This window comes from Aricia agestis, chromosome 2, assembly GCF_905147365.1.
Source record: "Aricia agestis chromosome 2, ilAriAges1.1, whole genome shotgun sequence".
NCBI lineage: Eukaryota > Metazoa > Arthropoda > Insecta > Lepidoptera > Lycaenidae > Aricia > Aricia agestis.
Window position 1 is genome coordinate 24375556 of NC_056407.1, and position 17261 is coordinate 24392816.

At 39.7% G+C, this 17261-nt stretch overlaps 1 protein-coding gene across 1 annotated transcript; it reads left to right on the forward strand.

Annotated features, from left to right (window-relative positions):
• The first annotated feature begins 7087 nt into the window (after positions 1-7087).
• LOC121739711 lies at positions 7088-11926 on the forward strand. Its single transcript, XM_042132248.1, has one exon. The coding sequence runs from the start codon at positions 7088-7090 to the stop codon at positions 11924-11926; it is 4839 nt and encodes a 1612-aa protein (XP_041988182.1).
• Positions 11927-17261: the final 5335 nt, after the last annotated feature.

Below are 17261 nucleotides of genomic sequence, written 5' to 3' on the forward strand. Positions count from 1 at the left end.
TATTTTCACTTTTTTATTTTTTACCTATGAATTTTACATTTTGTTGACGCGGATGAAGTCGCGGGTAACAGCTAGTTACTATACGGTCTATATTATATATAAAACTTAGAGCTGACTGACTGATTGACATAGTGATCTATCAACGCACAGCCCAAACCACTGGACGAATCGGGTTGAAATTTGGCATGCAGGTAGATGTTATGACGTAGGCACCCGCTAAGAAAGGATTTTGATAAATTCCAACTCCAAGGGGTTCAAATAGGGGATGAAAGTTTGTATATCGCTGGCCCCGGGCAATAAAGGCGTAATATCAAAAATCGTTTTGTTCAGGAGAGACAAAATAAGCTATTTTGTTTATAGTGCAGCGTACAGTGGTCCAAAACAAATATGTGATGTCTCATATGAAAGTTAATTTTTTTACCTATTTAATCATATCAAAATAATTGTAATAGTATAAAAAAATATTGAAATAATTGAAAAAAGTATAATACAACTAATAAGCGATATTGTTTCAATTGTAACATTGTTTATTGACTTTATAGAAACACCAAACCGCTTAAGATTTACGGCTGTAAGAACATAATACGACGTATTTTTCGCTTTAGATTTCGAGCGTACCAGCCGATTACTCCGTTCTTCTGGGGAATCTTACAGCGAAAGCTTAGTTGTATCGTATCTTCACCGGTTTTTTTAGTTAGGTTTCATAGAGTAATGCAAGAATACAGTTTTAGTCGTAAGAGAATTTTCGATTCAATAAAGCTTTTGTCATTTATTATACCCAAAATATTATTTTAAAAATATGAAATAAATAGGGGTGATAGACTAAGACCCAGTTTCATCAAGCAATGTTAAATAAATAATGGCTTCTTAAATCAGTTAATGGCCTGTTAGAGCTATCGAGCGTTCCACCATGCCCTAATGTCATGTTAAATCACCTAACACGGTGTTAAATTTAATTCCTGCTATGGAGGTCCGTTAAATATTTAACAGGCTGTTATATGAGTTAAAATAACAACTTTCAAAGACAATAATATGCAATATCAATAAAAGAATCTGTTTTGACTTTTGAGTCTTTCCGCCATGTTTCCGCTACGTCCTTATTATTAATTATTTTCATAGTTATGAATAATTATTTATTTTCACTTTGCCAAAAATTCAGCCTTCGGATTTTCCTTGACATTGCAAATATACTAACTTGTATCAAAATTACCAAACCGAAATATGTAAATAAAAGTTTTTATTATGATTCATGTTTTCAGCTTTGACAGATAATAATTATTAACCTGGTAAATTAAGAAGAACTATTATAGCGTAACAAATGTATGCGATCAGTGATATTTTAATTTGGTCGCATTATACTACTATGGAAGAAAGTGACACATTGCAGCAAACATGTCGTATTAATCTTGTACATTGCAATTTCGTCGCCTTATAACAAGAATGAACGAATTGATAGTTGTTCACTCTTTGTTCACTTATCATTGCATTTACTAATCCGCTGTTAAATTTTTACTGTGGGACATAAGTATTTTAACAGTAACCTTGTTAGGATTTAACAAACAGAGGTTGGTGAAATTGGGTCTAATACTCAGAGAAGCCAAAAATCAAATAACATTAAAAAGGGCGTAACCGGCGTTTACCGCTTTGTTGCCCGGGGCCAGCGGTATAATAATACTTCTTAACGCGACCAAAGCCGCGAGCAAAAGCTCTATTTAATATATTACTCTTTATTATCTATATTATATATATAAAACTCAAAGGTGACTCACTGACTGATTGACATAGTGATCTATCAACGCACAGCTCAAACCACTGGACGGATCGTGCTGAAATTTGGCTTGCAGGTAGATGTTACGACGTAGGCAGACGTAGGCATCTGCTAAGAAAGGATTTTGATAAATTCCAACCCCGAGGGGTTCAAATAGGGGATGAAAGTTTGTATATAATAATACTTCTAAACGCGAGCGAAGCCGCGGGCAAAAGCTTTTTTAATATATTATTACTCTTTATTATAACTCTATATACCTATGTAGCAAAAAGTACAATATACCTAAAGTCATCCTATATAATATATAACGGACTGCAGAAATAACACTACTCAAAGCAACCAAATTAAATATGCAAGAAAAAGCACAATATTATATTATACGTAAGTTTGTTAGTCCTACGCTTAGCTACCAAATAGAGTGCCTGATTTAGATTTGGATGTATATCACTAAGTTCAAAGTTGATGTGCATACTGCATAGCTCTAATTTACTACCCCACTGCCAGGAGGGTTATGTTTTTAGCGCGTATCTTGTATGTATGTAATATTCTTTATTACCTCGTATCTTTAGAACCGCTAAGCGGATTTTTACAATTGAGTTATCGTTAGATTTGACTTAATAGCTCAAGTGTTCTTAGATAGAAGACATTAAAAAAAGAACAAAATGGCGGATTTTTGACGACATGATGTGAGGTAAAAAAAATAATTACCAAGCATATCGAGTGGGGTATCAAAATGGAGGATTTTAAGCACTGATTCTAAATATGTATATAAATTTCAGTTTTAATATTAAATAGAAAGATAAATTATAATTTAAAAAAACAATAAGCCTTAGATTGATTGGCGAAATGTTTAGATGGCTACAAACTAAAAAGTCGCCAATAAAATAAATTAATTCAAAAATCAAAAACCCGACTGCAAAACAATTTAACTAAAAAGACCGAAACAAGACCTAATTCTGCCGGAGGCGTCTAATCCATGTTTTAATTTATACGACTCTTGCTTACGAGTTTTTAAAAGACAGCTTTATTGAGATTTATGATATTACTATCAATTAGTTCGCTTTTTGCGTTCACTTGACGACTGAGAGTTTAATACAATTTTATTTTATTCAAATATTATATCAGCGTAACTTGATATTATGGCCTCCGGCTATACTTTTTCTAATAACTATGCTAATGTAAATATATGGGACGCATTTTAGTATGATCCAGAAGATATTTGTTCCATATGCATCATTTCGACCTAATACCCTTCCCTCATTGCTATTCAAGTCATTTCTGAAAGGCTTCTTTGATAAGGGAACACTTGAGAAATCGATAGTGCGATGTATGTCACGAAGATGATTCAATTAAAACTATGATTTTTGATTAGAGCAAAAAGGGTCAGTAGAAACCTCAGAATAATACTAAGAAAGAGACGTAATTTTCATATTATATTAGAGTCCCGGGAAAGCAGATAAAATACTTTTTATCCAAAAAAAATACACGGTCGCACACCACCGAATTTCAGCGCCGCATAGTTTTTTTTTAGTAGTTCCTCCCCCTAACATTATCAGGGCTCGTTAATTCACATAATACAATTCTCCCCAAATACATTTCCTGTTTACGACCTACTATGAATAATTTAAAATTGCCAATTATATTACAATATTCAAATTAATACTTAATTACAAATAAAATTTCTAAAATTAATACAATGTCAATAGTAAAAACTCAATAAAACAGTGGCACGATACAAAAACTATCCTAATATCACAGCTGCAGCTGTATCACAGATTATAATATTGCTATTTCTCTTATAAACTACACCCACGATCGTCCTGCAAACAGCTAGAAAGACGTCCCGCTTTTTCCCGAGTTGAGGGTAATCCGCGATGCTCCTTGACGTTTGTCTGGTTGTAAATATAGTGAAGGTAGATAATTATCACTTGTTTCTATTTGATTTTGATACGCCGCGTGAACAATTTTACTTGTAAATAATACCACAGGTCCTGTGTTCAGCACACTATACTTTGCGAACAAATAACTTTCAATATTTTCACTTTAACTATTTTTAAATTATTAAACTCAATGCGAGACTGTATGTTCAACGTGCCGGGGTTGCCAGTCTAACCATAGCGCCACATAATTGAAGGCAACGTCTTAAAAATAATTCCCAAAACATAAAACGATCGGAATAAAAAATCACAAGCTGCTTCAAATGAGTCATAATAATTAACAACCAAAATTCGATCGACCCAATTTTTCTCCGTGAAAGATCTTAGTCTTTCACGAAGCGAAAATTGGGTCGATTGGCTTACACCTGTACTTCAAGTTTCTTATTGAGTTATTCAATGAATAATTACGTGGCGTCTGAAAACCGCGGTGTGAGGTGTCACATTACGGGAACCTTGTATGTAGTACCAATTTACTTATGAGTAATGATGTTACCGCGTGGGAGATATCTCATTTTTTTAAATCAAAATATAGGTAGGAATTATTAGGTATATTATGCAATGCATCTTTGTATGTTGTATGAACAAGGATACGAATAGATCGTACTATGTTTGAAAGTGTAGTGTTATTGGATATGTTATACTTTACTACGTCTATCTGAAACGATTAACGATTTTAACGGGCTTTGGCCCACCACACATTCCTTCCGCTGTATCTCCTGTGTCGCCAGGATCGACAGCGGTATCCGACCACGAAAACCCTTTGATATGATCTCAGGGAGCCCTAGGGACATGCTAAAACTGTCTTGGGACTCGCAACGAAATTAATCAGAAGAAGATGGGAGGAGTAGGAAGTATCCATTTTCTCTAAAATCTGTGTCCCTCCCCATACAAAGCAGGAGATAGCACAAAGTTGCAATGACCGAAAGTCAAATAAAGTGAAAGCACCATGAGAATAATAATTTATGTTAATTGTGACTACTAAGCTTGATCTGAGTTAATGTTGGAATTTGTTGTGTTACAATATTTCAATATACAATATTAATTAGTGATAATAATAACTATGGGAGTTATTATTATCACTAATTAATATTTTCTGTGGCGGTTAATTAGTAATTAACCGCCACATTAATTAGTAAGTTAAAATAACGGTTTCTGTGACGGTTGCCGGTTTCGTTGAGACCGGGCCAGTTACGCAGGAGTTATTTTATAGTGCCCAAGTATGTGCGCAGTACACAAAAGCACTCTCTATTCCTTTTACTCTCACAACCGAGTGGGACGGAAGACCGAAACGACTAGCGAGAGATCAGGCGCAGGACCGAATCTTTACATGCCCATCCGACGTATGGATCATCTTACTTGTCAGACAATCAGGTGATCAGCCTGCATTGTCCTAACCAAACTTGGAAATAACATGTTTCCAACGCGGGAATCGGACCCACGACCTCCGAGCCAAGAGCCACGCTCTAAACCACTGGACTGCGGAGGCGTCGCGAAAAACTTCCAGTAATAATTATATAACAAAAACGCTTGAAGGCACGGAAATTCCTTGCGAATGTTCTCACGAATTTCCGCGCGAAGTTACGGGCAACGACTAGTAAAAGAATATTGCACAATTCACCAGAACCACTCGCAATGCTTTCAAATTCTTCATCGCATAAGAAAACGAGAAACCAGCCAAAACATAGTTGACCTTAGTGACCTATATACGGTTCGTCCGCAATGACCTCTACCACTATATAAGTTTTCTGCTGACGGTACCCACAATAAAGATTTCAGATCTCGCCGCCTTTATCAAAGTCAATTTACTGGAATGGCCACAATAAAACATAGATATAGAGCGTATAAAGACTTTTCACAACATTCAAAACATTTGAAAAGCTGCAGCAGAGATTTAATTCAGAGTATGGGTTCTTGATTTATGAATAGTAATAAAAATGAAAAAGTCCGTTTGATAAATTGTTATCAATATAGCGTAGCGCTCGTAGGCTAGTGAATTTGTAGCTAGGTTAAAAATATTTTCAATTCATTCATTACCAACGATGATCTTTTTTTTTTATAATTGTAAATAATAGCTTAGTTTTATTCCCTCCTTTTGTTTACACTTAGATTTAAGATTTCATATTAGTAATTCCTATTGGAAAATGTTTATCTTGTGTCTCATTTTTATAATATTGCTGTCCCTTTCGCACGGGAATGTAGTGTGTTTCACACAATTGCTATTGCTGTCTCTTTCTTGCATAGTTGCACTCGAACTATTGTTGTCTCTTTTTTACATGGCTTTGTTTTACATATTTTATTGTTTATTTATCTTATAAGAATGTTTGTTTACCATTGTATTAGCTTATAAGAATCCCATTTGATGTCATATTATGTGTAAAATGTTATATTTCAATAAACGGACTGCATTCGTTCGACAACAACCGATAGAACCCCACGGGCTCTAACGGTACAAATTTCATATATAAACACGCACTTTCTCGGTGCATACACATTCACTTCCGACAAGCCAAGCAGATGCATGCGTAAGCCCTGCTCCACCACACTCCGCTCCAAGCAGTACCAAGTTCACTCCTGTGTTTCCTTCTCGTCTCCTGCACCTCCTTCTCCAGGAATCTTCCATCCGGCATCCTTCACCCTTCAAGATACAGTCCACTGCTCTGCCACCCGGCGACCACGGCCCCGCCGAGTTTGTCGTGTCGCCAACAACTGGTCCTTCGAGCCGGATCACTGCGTCAGCTCGTGAAGAAAGAAGCTCGCCCTGAAGATTGCAGCCAGCCCTGGAGAAGAGAGAAGCTCGCCCTGAAGACGGCAGCCCAGTCCCGGAGAAGAGAGAAGATTGAAGAGAGAAAACACAGGAGAAGAGACGAAGCCCCTGCAGCCAAGGCCAGCGTCTACCTTCTGAAGAAAGAAGAAAGAAACAAGTACGCGCGAGTGTTGGTGGTTGGCTTTGCTTACCTCCACCGATTACTTGGAAGCAATCCTCATTAACGTGCGTGGCCACCTAGCGGTGTTAAACGGCCCCTGCAGAGCGCACGGAAGCATTGTGGACGACCTGACGCCTCCACACACCTACCCAGGTGAACAGTCAGACCCCGCCGGCACGGTACGGTAACGCTCTGGGGCCACAAGTTGGCACGCAACGACGGGTGCGGACATTCCTCCCGCACTCTGATGCACCCGTGAGCGCCCGCGCCCTCTACCGGGAGGTTCCTACCTTCCTGTTCCCTGCATTCCTATTCCCGGTTCGGCGTCACCGCGGTAGCAAGCTGACCGGGCTGTTAGTAGTAGGCTCGGTAGGTCGCGTTACGTATACTTAGGTAAAGACATTAAGTGAAGTGAAAGTGAAAAGTGTTAGTTTTAAGGTTAGGGCCCCTCGTGCGCAATGGAGAACGCGCGTGTGTTGCGCTCGGGCAAGTCCACGCCCTCGCGGGAAGAGACGCCATCGTCAGGGCAGACCACGACCCACGAGACCAACACATGGAGCAGAGGCACCGGCGTTGAAGACACGACGGAGAGCAGCACGCGTACCGACGCTAGGGCCAAACTAAATTCAGTACCCGCACAAATCGACAACGTAGTCGAAAATGTAGGAAGTGCGCCGGGCACTATAGTTAACGTCCCCGGGGACAGAGCAAGCAGCAAATTATCCGCGTTGCAGGCCGAATTAGAGTATCACAACTCCGAACTAGCACGGGCTAGGGCGGCGTCCGCAGCTGCCATGAGTCGGCTGGAAATAGCTAGGATAGAGCTAGGAGAATCCACCGACGCGGACCAGCCACCCAGATCGAATAAAACCCGAGTTGAAGGCTGGATCTCGGAGCAATGTGTTAGGCCGTCAACAAGCGCTCAAAACCCGGGACGAGACCCGCGTCCGACCGAAAACATCGAACCGCGCGCCGGTAACACGTCGCTTAGCGACATGACATTGCTAGCCAACGCGATAGTTCAAGCGGTCAATTCGAGTAGGTCGGAAGCGACGCCTAAATTCATTCATGAGTTGCCCCACTTCGACGGAACAATTACGGAGTGGATGGCGTTTAAATCCGTTTTTAATGACACCGCGGATATGTTCTCGGACATTCAAAATGTAGCTAGGTTAAGAAAAGCATTAAAAGGCGCGGCCCGCGAAACAGTTAGAGTTTTGCTATACACAGTATCGGACCCGTACGAAATAATAGATACGCTAGAACGGCGATACGGCAGGCCAGAACTACTTATTCTCTCCGAAATCGAAAACATAAAACGTTTACCCCGTATGACGGAAGACGGGCGCAATGTTAGTAGTTTCGCGAGTAAAATATTACACGGCAGCGGCAGTGCAGCGCCGCCCGCAAGCGGCAATGTTAGCTCAATAAATCACGTTCGTGCGTCAAACACCTACCTCAAAGTAGTGCCGGTTGAGATAAGTGGCCCAGTGGGCACCACCGCTACATACGCCTTGCTGGACGAGGGCTCTACATTGACCCTAGTTGAGCGTACGGTAGCGGACAGTGTAGCACCCAGGGGTCGCAGCCAGCTACTTAAGTTGGAAGGGGTAGGCGGTAACCAAATTGACGACCCCGAATCGTGCAACATATCGCTAACAATCCGCGGCGCGTGTAGTCGAAATCTAGAAAAAATGAACGCGAGCACGATTAGTAATTTGAACCTTACGCCGCAGTCCGTAAGCAAGGACCTAGTTAGACAGTGCAGCCACCTAGCGGAATTAGAAGACGAACTGTGTTACGAGCAGGCTAAGCCTACGATACTTATCGGCCAGGATAACTGGCACTTAATTACGTCTCGACAATTACGTATCGGAAATAAGGGTCAGCCAGTGGCGTCGTTAACTAAATTAGGATGGGTCCTGCACGGGCAGGACGCAAGCTCGCGTAATTTAAATAATATTCAGTTCATAAGTCACGTAAGAACGTCGCAGTCCGAGGATCCCGCGTTAGAATTGATAAGGAATTATTTTAGCATAGAATCGTTAGGTATAGAGCCGCGTAAACCTAAAGCGGATCCGGACGAGCGCGCGTTAACTGTTTTAAATAGAACTTGCAATAAAATGAACGATTGTGATCGGTATGAGTCAGGCTTATTGTGGAAAACCGACAATGAAGTAATGCCGGACAATAAGAAACAAGCCCTAAGCCGTCTGTACAATCTAGAGAACAAATTAGATAAAAACTTAAACTTAAAAATAGAGTATTCGAAACAAGTAAATAACTTGCTAAGTTCGGGTTACGCAGAACTAGTGAGCACCCCAGCCACATCACCTCGCACCTGGTACTTACCTCATTTTTCAGTGGTTCATCCCCAAAAAGGTAAGGTGCGACTGGTTTTTGACGCTGCGGCTAAATGTGGGGGAAAATGCTTGAATGATGCGCTACTAACCGGGCCCGACTTATTGCAGTCGCTTTTCGGCGTTTTAGTTAGGTTCCGCGAAGGAAAAATAGCAGTAGTAGCGGACATCAAAGAGATGTTCTTACAAATAAAAGTGATTGAGTCGGATCGCGACAGCCTTCGTTTTCTGTGGCGAGGCGACGATAGAAACATCCCCCCGCGAGAATACCGTATGACCTCGCTTATTTTTGGGGCGGCCTCATCGCCGTGCGTGGTCATTCATGTTAAAAATAAAAACGCGCAAAACTTTAGTTCAGAGTACCCGAAGGTAGCTAAAGCTGCGGAACGGAACTTTTATATGGACGATTACTTAGACTCATTCGACGACGCGGACGAAGCCAGGCAAGCGGTCAATGCCATGTATAGGATTAACTTAGGCGCTTCGTTCGAGTTACGCGGTTGGGCGTCGAATGTGCCCGAAGTAATAAAAGACGTTTCCGATAAGCGAATTAGCGGCGCGACGACTTTAGGAAAAAGCGATACAGAGAGGACTTTAGGTCTCATTTGGAACCACGCTCGCGACACTCTAGGATTTAACGTGAACCTCAGAAACACGCCATCTAGTGTAATTTCAGGGGAAATTTTACCCACCAAGAGGCAAGTCACTAGCGCCGTCATGTCGGTTTTCGACCCGTTAGGATTAGTTTCGCCGGTAACTATGGTAGGTAAGTGCCTCATTCAGGAAATATGGCGTAGTGGCGTAGGTTGGGACGATCCTATAACTAAGGAACACCACATTACGTGGATGTCGTTTATTAATAATTTAAACTTGCTGAGGACTTTCGAAATAGAAAGATACGTACCTGCCCCGCCCTCTGGCGAGGGGGAGTTACACATATTTTGCGATGCTAGCGAAAAAGTTTATTCGGCCGCAGTTTATTTCGTTAGCATGAATAATAACACAAAGACGGCTAGATTAGTTACGGGAAAGGCGAAAGTAGCGCCGTTGAAACCAATTTCGATACCGCGATTAGAGTTGCAAGCCGCGGTTCTTGGTTCCCGCTTAGCAGAGTCAGTAAAACGGGAATCTGACTACAAAATTACAAAGTCGTATTACTGGTCGGATTCAAAAACGGTATTAGCTTGGATTAGGTCCGATCCGCGTACTTTCAAGTCGTTTGTCGCGCACCGGCTAGCCGAGATCGAAAGTACAACGACCCCGGCCGACTGGCGATGGGTGCCGAGCGCCGACAACGTCGCGGACGACGCTACCAAGGGCATTCCGGTGAATTTTAGTTCGACACACAGATGGTTTACAGGACCTAGTTTTATTTTAGACGACCCCGCGACATGGCCGTGCGAAAAGCGGACCGCGGCTCCCTTACCCCCTTCAGGGGAGGAGAGAATAATTAAGCAGGTTCACGTCTGTGTAGACCATGTAAACAACGATTACTTACCTAAAGTTGAAAGGTTTTCGAAGTATAAGCGCCTGGTACGCGCTGCTGCCACCGTCTTGCTCTCGGCTGAGGCATTTAAAGCCAAATTGCTCAAGAGAAAAGTAAATACGGAAATCTCTCCAGATCACATCAGACTAGCAGAATTGCTGCTTATCAAGAGGAGTCAGAACATCTCGTTCGCGAACGATATAAAGACGATAGAGGCTGGGCAACGACCTCCGAAGAGGTCCCCCTTTCACAAACTTGCTGTGAAACTCGACCGCAGCGGGATATTATACCTCGATAGCAGAGTTAAGGAAGAATATAATCTGCCTGTCCTACATGCGAAGGAAGAATTTACCCGACTGTTAGTGCATCACACGCACGCAGTATTTAACCACGGCAATCACCAAACCGTGATGAACGAGCTCCGACAGCGCTACCACATAATTGGACTACGCAGCATCCTTCGCTATATATGCAACAAGTGTCAATGGTGTAGAACCTACAGGGGAACTCCCTCTAAAATTCCCCTGGGTGACTTACCTCCTGAAAGACTAGCCCACAATCAGCCGCCGTTCACAGCCTTGGCGGTTGACTATTTTGGCCCAAAGCACGTCACGATCGGGCGAAGACACGAGAAGCGGTGGGGCGCACTTTACACGTGCCTCACCACTCGGGCCGTGCATCTGGAGCTGGTGCCTTCCCTATCTGCATCCTCCATGATCATGAGCTTGCGCCGAATGATGTCCCGCCGTGGCACTCCGACGGTCATATATAGCGACAACGGAACCAACTTCGTGGGCGCCGAGAAAGAAGTGACGGAAGCTCTTCGACAAAATGACGACGCGATGAAGGTCTTCGCCTCCGGAAAACAGATAATTTGGAAAAGAATACCCCCTGGGGCCCCGAACATGGGCGGCGCCTGGGAGAGATTAGTGAGATCTGTGAAGGCGGCATTACGAGTCACCTTAACAGAAAAGACGCCCCCAGATGAAGTGTTGCATACGCTGTTGCTGGAAGCAGAACATGTCATAAATACGAGACCGTTAACACCAGTAAATCCTGATCTAAACGAGGAATCACTGACCCCAAATCACTTCCTAATTGGGAGGTCAAGCGGGATGATACCTTTCGGCTCGTATAAAGACTACACAGCAGACAGTCGCTCGTGGAAAGCTGCGCAAAAGTTGGCCGAAGCGTTCTGGGCTCGATGGGTAGCAGAGTACAAACCCCAATTGATGCCTCGGCTCGGCAACCCGCAGCACAGCAACCTCAACCCCGGAGACATCGTTATAATATGTGATAGAACGATGCCCCGTGGAATATGGCCTAGAGGTGAAATAATAAAGACTTTCCCAGGTCCAGACGGGCGGGTTAGAGTAGCAGAAGTCCGTACAGCCGCCGGACTAATTCGTCGCCCAGCCTCTCGTCTGATTCTCGTAAGCAGCCAGGAATAAAACGTTTCGGTGCTTGCGCACGAGGGGGAGACTGTAAATAATAGCTTAGTTTTATTCCCTCCTTTTGTTTACACTTAGATTTAAGATTTCATATTAGTAATTCCTATTGGAAAATGTTTATCTTGTGTCTCATTTTTATAATATTGCTGTCCCTTTCGCACGGGAATGTAGTGTGTTTCACACAATTGCTATTGCTGTCTCTTTCTTGCATAGTTGCACTCGAACTATTGTTGTCTCTTTTTTACATGGCTTTGTTTTACATATTTTATTGTTTATTTATCTTATAAGAATGTTTGTTTACCATTGTATTAGCTTATAAGAATCCCATTTGATGTCATATTATGTGTAAAATGTTATATTTCAATAAACGGACTGCATTCGTTCGACAACAACCGATAGAACCCCACGGGCTCTAACGGTACAAATTTCATATATAAACACGCACTTTCTCGGTGCATACACATTCACTTCCGACAAGCCAAGCAGATGCATGCGTAAGCCCTGCTCCACCACACTCCGCTCCAAGCAGTACCAAGTTCACTCCTGTGTTTCCTTCTCGTCTCCTGCACCTCCTTCTCCAGGAATCTTCCATCCGGCATCCTTCACCCTTCAAGATACAGTCCACTGCTCTGCCACCCGGCGACCACGGCCCCGCCGAGTTTGTCGTGTCGCCAACAATAATAATTACCATTTTAGATACATGTAAAAGGGTTATTACTAAAGTGACATCAATAAAGCTAAATAATATGTTACGATGAATAAACAAAATATCAGAGAATGGCGTAGGTCTGTCTGTGGATCAATTTCTCGGATGGTGCATTGCCTGCTTTTCAGTTCAACAAATGGCGAATACTTTTCAATTTTAAATTTAAATTTAAGTAAAAATTGTCGAATAGCTAAACAATAGTAATGAAATTTTTAGTGCAATGAAGCGAAAAAAAAATACTCGTCCATTATCCGGAGTAATCTCGATCGAGCTTGTCCCGAAAAGGTCCCTTGGTTTTTTTCTTCTCCTATTCTATTCGTGATAATTATACAACTTTAATTACTGTTTCATAAAAACAATCCATACCGATAATATTTTTACCAATTTTTCAAAAGTAGATCATAAGCATGTACTTAATGTAACGTTTGTACCCACACGTGACGTCAGAATAATTATTAACTACTTGGGCTAATAAGCTCAAAGGTCGTTCCTTCTAGGCGACCTATTAAATAAAACTAGGAGGGTTCCGCTTAAAGCAGTAGCAAAGTCAATTTCAAAGTAAAATACCAACTTTTTAATACAAATTACCTACCGTTGTTTTCATTCAAAAGGCGAACCTATATTAACTCATCACTTAAATTGATCTCATAATAACACGCAACTTTGTCGGTTATTACAATCTAATTAGCAAAGTTAATGTACACCGAGCGCCGGGTTCTGTATAATTAGTTATATGAAAATAATTTCATTATTGAATAATGTTTTCTTGTAATTTTTGGTTGACTTTAATTTGTTACTGTGAAGGCCTTTGCTGGCTTGTTTGCGTTCAACATGTTTGTGCTGAATATTTTATGTATTATGAAACTTAATACTCATTGTAAGTGATTACTGATTAAACTAATAAAAGTTATGAAACTACATGAAGTCAGAAATCACCAATTTCTTTTTAAGTCATAACAACAGGTTTTTAGAAACCATAAGACTTTATCGGTTAATCCCACTTTCCTTCGTTTGCAAAAATCTAATAATTTGTTGAACATAATATTATTATACAAACAGTGCTGGAAAAAACAAGTACTTTGCTTTAAAGGATGTACACAAATAAAATTATACACACGAAACTAAAATAATTATAATTGGACTATCCTTTTATTATGCATATGAATAGCGCAGTTTCAAAGTATCAAAGGAAATGATAAAATAAATCCTGAAAATTGTACTCAAAAATAATTAGGTGAATTGGTTTCGGACTAATACAATTTCATCGCATGATACAGAGATATTTTTTACTCCCGTGTAAGCGATGTATTCATTACCTCATAAAAGATTATTCAGTGAATAGCGTAGGCCTGTTGCGAAAAGATTCAATAGGCAGACTCCGGGTCCGGCTTTTGTGTAATTTCTCTTAAATTCTGTAGATTAGTTTTTTATGTTGAACGAGATTTTTACCGCTGGTACGCTCGCGAATTTCATCGCTTCTGAGGTTGAAATTCGAAATTATTTTTACATTCGCGTTATGATTTGATTATTTTGACGAAATGAACAACATCTATTTGTCTTATTAACTAGATGACCCGGTGAACTTTGTAGCACTTCCTCCTGTTATAATATTATGTATATCTTTCCTGGATTTCCACGAATATTTCTAGACTAAAATCAGTTCTGTCGTTCTCAAGTTAGAGCAAAATTAAGTACAACTAGAAGAATATAAATGCAAAAATGATTATAATTGGTTCTTCAGGCTTAGGCTGCTAAACGGATTTCGATAAAATTTGATATGAAAATACATTTTTATTCCGGAAATGTGCACTATTCTACGCGATAATTTTCTGATCTAATTTCTATTTCATAAAATAAAATATAAAACCACTTAAAATAATCACGTTTATAATTTTAACCATAATTCAAATTCAAACGTAATCCATTTACGACATCAAATAGCATACAAATTAAATGCTAAACAGAAATTCTGCAATTATTGACCTGTTCATATCTCTCGATTATTCCGTTAATACGATTGTAATATTGTATTGTAACCAGAAACAATTTCTATCAGGAATTAGTGTGCTTATTATGTAAAGTTCAAGTTACCTAAAATCAACATTATAATCATAATATTTTTAATCAAGTACCTACTTTTATTTAAATATTTATTTATTATATTATATATTTGAGTATTGTATAACAATCTGTTCAAAATAAACCTAAGTAGGTACGTTTATTAGAATTTAAAACTAATTATGATTTTAGTGTTCATTTTAGGTAGGCTGAGGTTTATTTTAATGCATGTGACATACAGACTCCGTGTATTTACTTTACATTCATAAATACATATTTATAACTAGATTCTCACAACAATCTTTTTAGGATTTTTTATATTTCATTTCGCTTAATTCAATGCTCGTAACTGACACAAGTAAATGATAAACAACGTTCTGTATCTCCACATCATCACCAAACACTCGTGTTCCATTTCCACATAATGAGAACGTAAGATGTCACAGGAAAATCACTCATCCCGACTATAAAAGTAATAAATTCTTTGTGTTGTGTAATACATGAGGGCGTGTTATTTGGCACAAAAATGTATGTTGTCGGGTTTATTGAAATTAAGAATACGAATGCTCCGGCTGATGTTGATCGCATAAACTAGAACATAAAAGATGTATTATCATACGAACTACACATGTCAGGGTCACGATATGTTTCACTGGAAGAAACGCCGATTTCGATGACGCATAAGCCAATACTGCTTATTATTGACGAAAGCTTTTCAAGCAGCCTAGCAGCATAATAACATGATCATTGTCATTCTATGGAAGAGCAATATCTGTTAGGATAATTAAATAATCATTAAAATCGGTCTACTTCTTCGTTCGTGAAAGGTCTAAGAAACGCAGGACCGAACCCTATTATTAGGTAATTTACAAGGTTTGTTCAAATTATGAGGCCAAAAATGAGTAGGACTTATGTTGTAAAATATTAGTTACCTACTTCATCCACTCATGTGTTCAGTAATTGTCGTGGTAGAGTTACGGAAAAGAACATTAAGTAGTTTTTTTTTCGGAAAAATTTGCTATTTTCGCGAAATTAAGGAATTTCGGCGTGACTTATCTGCAGGCAATATATTGTGTTCTATATTTTATTACAATGGGTCATAGGTTTTAGGGATTCGTGGTGTCCACCCTTAAGGGTACTGCTCATTAATCTCTTTAACAACGCCCTTTGATCGCCGCAAGCAGACTCATAATATAGAAGGTCCTTTACGAGTTCCGAGTGTCAGATACGACCATTAGGAGTTGCACTTACGAGTATATCCAAAATATCGTAACGACAGTGTCCTAACCCTATTTTTTTTTTTGTTGTTAAATTTTGAATGCAGTCTTGTTCTGAATCATCTAAAAAACATAACTTCATTCATAGCTCAATACGTATTTTTTATGGGTTAGTACACGAATGCTTAACAGCGTCCATACATTAGCCAGATGATGAAGTAGGTACTAGGTATGTTACAAGGTTTTTTCAAATTATAAAAGAAAAAATGAGAAAATGTCCTATTATAAAATGTTACTTACGTGGTTCTTCCAATCACGTCTTCAATTATAAGCGTGCAGATCGCTTCGATACAGGGCTGCGGCTATAATCGCTTGCCATCGGGTGATCTGTCTGCTAGTAGGTTATTGTCCAATTCATAAAAGAATATTGGTACAATAAAATACTGCGGGGCTAAAATGGTCGCTTTGAAGAATCATGATAATATGAATCATAATATGATTCATTTTTCTAAAATCGCAAAATGCAACTCTGCTTGCAATTCAATGATTCGACATTTGTCACTTTGACAGTTTTGACAATTATTCATTTGCTGAATTGATTGAGAGGAATTCAAAGGAATTGCTAAATGTGACCATTTTAGCCCCGCTGAAGTCCGCACGCTCTTTTTTATTAGTAATTTAGGTCTTGAAATGTTTCAACCTTTCATATCACTACTGCACTGCACTAAATACGTAATGCTTGAAAAGTAACAAAATCCCTGCAAACTTTCATAATATTATTATATAACTAGATGTCCCGCGCGGCTTCGCCCGCGTAAATTAGAAATTTTACAGAATCCGTAGGTACATTTTCCCATAAAAAATATTTCCCCCGTTTTTCCCACATTTTCCTGAGTTTCTTCTGTCGTATTAGTCTTAGAGTAATAATATAATATAACCTTCTCGATAAATGATGAGTCTTACTCGATAAATGATCTATCTAACACTGAGATAAGTTTTTAAATCGGACCTGTAGTTTCTGAGATTGACGCGTTCAAGCAAACATACTCTTCAGGTTTATAATATTAGGTAGATATAGATTTTTTTTAATTATCGCTTGACAAACTCGAGTCTCGATCTAAAAGACTATGATATGGTAGTGATGATGATGATGATGATGATGATGAAGAATGTAATTTGCATAGTAGCATATGCTTTCTGTTCTTAAAACAACGCCGAAACTCCCAAACTTGTATCTATAAAGAATCAGGAATTCTCTCAGCACCTTCCGAACCACAGTATACCAGGTATATCTCGGTGCAAAATCTTACTTGTTGGTAGCATATGCTTAGAATACTTCTCACGAAACCGAAGT